Here is a 4,119-nt window from a genome sequence, read left to right as displayed (position 1 = left end):
TGGGAATCTTTTTAAAATCCTGATTTCTGGGCCTCATCCTCCGGAAATTCTGTTTCTTTGTTACTAATGTTGTGGCCCCACCCCATAACAAAGAAACAGAATTTCCGGAGGATAAGGCCCAGAAATCAGGCTTTTAAAAAGATTCCCAGGTGATTCTAATGTGCAGCCAAGGTTGAGAACCACTGGTCTAGGGAAACATTGCCCATCACCCATCCTGCCCAGATCCACTGAGGCATTTCTTCAGTAGCTCTCCAGCTGTTACTCAGACTGTGATTAGTTCACATTTCTGCTCTAGCCCATGTGGCTAGGTCTAAAATTTTTATTATCAGATGTTCAGCCACTGACCAAACTCAGTAGGCTGTGTATCCTAAATGTTTGAGGGCTGCTGTGTTCCTCAAAGTTGACCCAGCAGCCTCTAAGGACAGTCCAAGCCTGGAGGTGGCTCTGAACAGACGGTCCCCTGGAAACGCCACACCCAGGGCAGTTCTGAGGGGGCCCAGAACTGTCCCACTCGTCAGCTTCTCCCTCACTGAGTCGCATCCCTAGACCAGTGCATGCGACCTCACCCTCATGCTCATGGAAGGCAGTAGTCACAATCAGTGCTCAGTAAATGACTGTTTTGTGTCCTGGGATGGCTCAGGTGATAGAATTATATGAGATCTCAGAGTGAAAAAAAAAAATCCTCTGAGGACACAGTGACACTTTAGAGCTCCCTGTCCCTGACAGACTCCAAAGTGAGAGGTGACCCGAGTCCCAGCCAGAGATGGACAGCCTCCTTCAGAATGTTTACAGCACTCACCGTGGTGTGTCTTTGTTTTGTTTTGCTTCATAATGTACTCTTGTTTTCCCCACCACAGTGAAACATTCTCATTTGTCTTAACTGGAGAAGACGGAGGCAGAAGGTTCGGTTACTGCCGAAGACTGCTGGTTAGTACATTTGCTTCTCAGTCAGCAAGAGTGCCGTACAGAGCCAGTGCTGGCTTCCTACGGTTTCACCATGTGCCACGAGAGAAGGGACAGGCGGTGTGGCAGGTTAACCAGGATGGTTAAGAATATGGAGGAAGAGCCCTAACCGGTTTGGCCCAGTGGATAAAGTGTTGGCCCGAGGACTGAAGGGTCCCGGGTTCATTTCTGGTCAAGGGCACATACCTTGGTTGCAGGCTCAATCCCCAGTATGGGGTGTGCAGGAGGTAGCTGATTGATGTTTCTCTCTCATCAATGTTTCTAACTCTCTATTCTTCTTCCTTCCTCTCTGTAAAATCAATAAAATACATTTTTTTAAAAAAGAACATGGAGGAAGATTGGGGGCTTCAGCTGAATCTTACTGACAGATGGGAACAGTTGTTGCATTGGACGATGTCTCCTTTGGAAAGAAAATACTTTCTCCAATGTTTTCCCCACCAAGTAAAAGACTTCCTCTTCTTAAACCAAATGTTCTTTCTAATAAAACATGCTAAACAGACCTGGGTACCTTAGTGAGAACATTCATAATGGAGCTAAGGACAGAAAAGGGTTGGTTTTATTGTTCATGATGCAAATAATTGATCAAGTGTCTCCTTTAGAGCCTTTAAAAGTCATAAACTATCCCAATATACTGACTGTGCTAAAACATTTGAAAACTTGTCCTCTGAGGCCCATTCCTTTGAAAATCTTTCGTAGTGACACATCATTTTCTACTGAGAATGATTTTAGTCTTAGAAATAGGCTAATATAATTTAGAGTCAAGAATAATGCATGGCCGTGGCCTGTGTGGCTCAGTTGGTTGAGCACCATCCCATGCACCAAAAGGTTATGGGTTCAATTCCCGATCAAGGCACATGCCCAAGTTATGGGTTCAATCCCCAGTTAGGATGCGTGTAGGAGACAACCAATCGATGTTTCTCTCTCACATCAATGTTTCTCTCATTCCCTTTCACTTCTCTCTCTAAAATCAATAAAAATCTATTCAAATAAAAAAAGAATAATGTACCCTAGCCAGTTTTGCTCAGTGGATAGAGCGTTGGCCTATAGATTGAAGGGTCCTGGGTTCGATTCCAGTCAAGGGCACATGCCTGGGTTTCAGGCTGGATCCCCAGTAGGGGGTGTGCAGAAGGCAGCTGATCAATGATTCTCTCTCATCATTGATGTTTCTATCTCTCCCTCTCTGAAATCAATAAAAATATATTTTAAAAAAGAATAATGCATGGCCCTGGCCGGTGTGGCTCAGTTGGTTGGGCATCGTCCCATGCAACAAAAGTCACCAGTTCAATTCCTGGTCATGCACATGGCCAGGTTAGTAGAGGGCGTGCAGGAGGCAGCCAATTGACATTTCTTTCTCTCTCTCTCTCTCTCTCTCTCTCTCTCTCTCTTTCTTCCTTCCTCTCCCTCTAAAATCAATAAAAGCATTCTTAAAATAAAAAAGAGTAATGCATGGCACATAGTAGCTCTTCAGTAAATATCTGTTGAATTAATTACTGATTAAAAAGTATGGATAATCCTTGAAAAAGTTAAGTAGGATCATAATTTTTGTTGGTAAAATTAAAGTATTGAGATTGATTTTGTTTTTTGTTGAAAATTAGCTTAAAAGTCAGTTTCCAAAAAGGATTTTCAGAAATTATTTCTCCTTTGGAATTATCAATATAATAAACATATAGTTTATTTAAAAGTTTATTATAATAAACATATAGTTCCTTACAAGGAACTATAGTGATTTGGGTAAACAAATTATGCCCCTTATTTATGATTACATACATAGGTCATGTTGAGCACCTACTGTGTGCACAACAGTTGTCCGAAGGTATGGTGCATGAAAACATCAGACAAACGATAGCACTCAGAAATCTTTGGGTTCTTTCCTTCCCTGAAGTTGGTAGCACTCATGATTTCCTGTATTTCTCTCCAAAAAGCCTGGTGGCAAAGGGAAGCGTCTCCCTGAAGTTTACTGCATCGTGAGCCGCCTGGGATGCTTCAGCCTCTTTTCAAAGGTGAGGAATTGGGCCTCAGAGAAAGGAGGCAGGGCCCAGAAGGACACAGGAAACCCCCAACTTCCGGTACTTTTATAATCTAACTCTCCACTCTTCCTTCCCACTTCCTCCTCCTCCCCTCACAGTGGCCTCTATTCTCTTATCATTGCATCAGGAAATAACAGTTGATGAAGGTCAGGGCTCAGAAACTGGGGAACGGGAGAGAATCAAAGTAATTGTAGCTAAGGACGGGAGGGGCAGAGGATCTTCCCAGAATTTCCCATGTTTTATTTTTTTTCTTCTAAGCATTATCTTTGGTCATATTTGCTTTTGCTGGACAAAAACCCACTATGATGCATGTATGTATGTATATGTATCGATGTACATATGTGTATATGTGCTATGTGTATATGATTTGTTATTGTAATAATGCCCTGAGTCTATTGAAATCTTAATATAATTTGTTCTTCTGCTAATATACCAAGATACAGGAATTGCCATATTGAGTTGGCCCATCCGCCGCAGTATTTTAAATTGGTGTATAAGAGATTATTATGCTATATCATGCTAATGTCAAAAGTCAGATATAGCTAAGTTTCCTATATTAACTGGAGATACTCATAAGTTTATATAAAATTCTTCAGCATTTATTTCAGTCTGAGCTTTCTTTTGGAGAATTGAAGTCTTACATCTACTGTCCATGGGTGTGAGGCAGCATTTCCTAAAAAGCATTCCAAAACAAAAGTCTACCTCCTGCCCCACCTCCACCAACCTCAGAGGAAGCCTGAATTATGCTGATAGAGTGTGACCTCTTGCCAGATAGAACTTACACTCTATGCAAGTGTGTTTGAAATAATTAGTAGTATCCGTATAATCTGAGACATGCTCTTTCCTCCAGTCCACTGGTGGTAATCAGTCTACATTAAAGTTGGTCATTTATAAATTGCTGCTCCTGCAAGTCTTTGGCATGGGTTTAAAGGCAGAGATAAGGCTGTAGGTCACAGCATTTGTTATTGTGAGAATACTTATGTGAAAGCTGGAAGTAGCCCTGGTCGGGTAGCTCAGTTGGTTGACCCGTCATCCCGATGCACCAGGGTTGCAAGTTCAATACCCAGTCAGGATACATGCAGGAATCGACTAATAAATGCATCAGTAAGTGGAACGACAGGTAGATGTT

At 42.1% G+C, this 4,119-nt stretch overlaps 1 protein-coding gene across 5 annotated transcripts in view; it reads left to right on the top strand.

The window, feature by feature from the left end:
* DENND2A (DENN/MADD domain containing 2A) overlaps positions 1-4,119 on the top strand; it is a 136,018-nt gene that overhangs the window by 108,594 nt on the left and 23,305 nt on the right. For all 5 annotated transcript variants that reach the window (XM_005875013.2, XM_005875010.2, XM_005875011.2 and 2 more), the window contains 2 exons: positions 858-927; positions 2,886-2,963. In XM_005875013.2, coding sequence (XP_005875075.1) covers positions 858-927; positions 2,886-2,963 — 148 coding nt within the window. The remainder of the gene's footprint in view (positions 1-857; positions 928-2,885; positions 2,964-4,119) is intronic.

Source organism: Myotis brandtii, unplaced genomic scaffold (assembly GCF_000412655.1).
Source record: "Myotis brandtii unplaced genomic scaffold, ASM41265v1 scaffold455, whole genome shotgun sequence".
NCBI classification, from domain to species: Eukaryota; Metazoa; Chordata; class Mammalia; order Chiroptera; family Vespertilionidae; genus Myotis; species Myotis brandtii.
The sequence above is the reverse complement of the archived record's forward strand: the minus strand, read 5'-3'. Positions and strand labels throughout refer to the sequence as shown.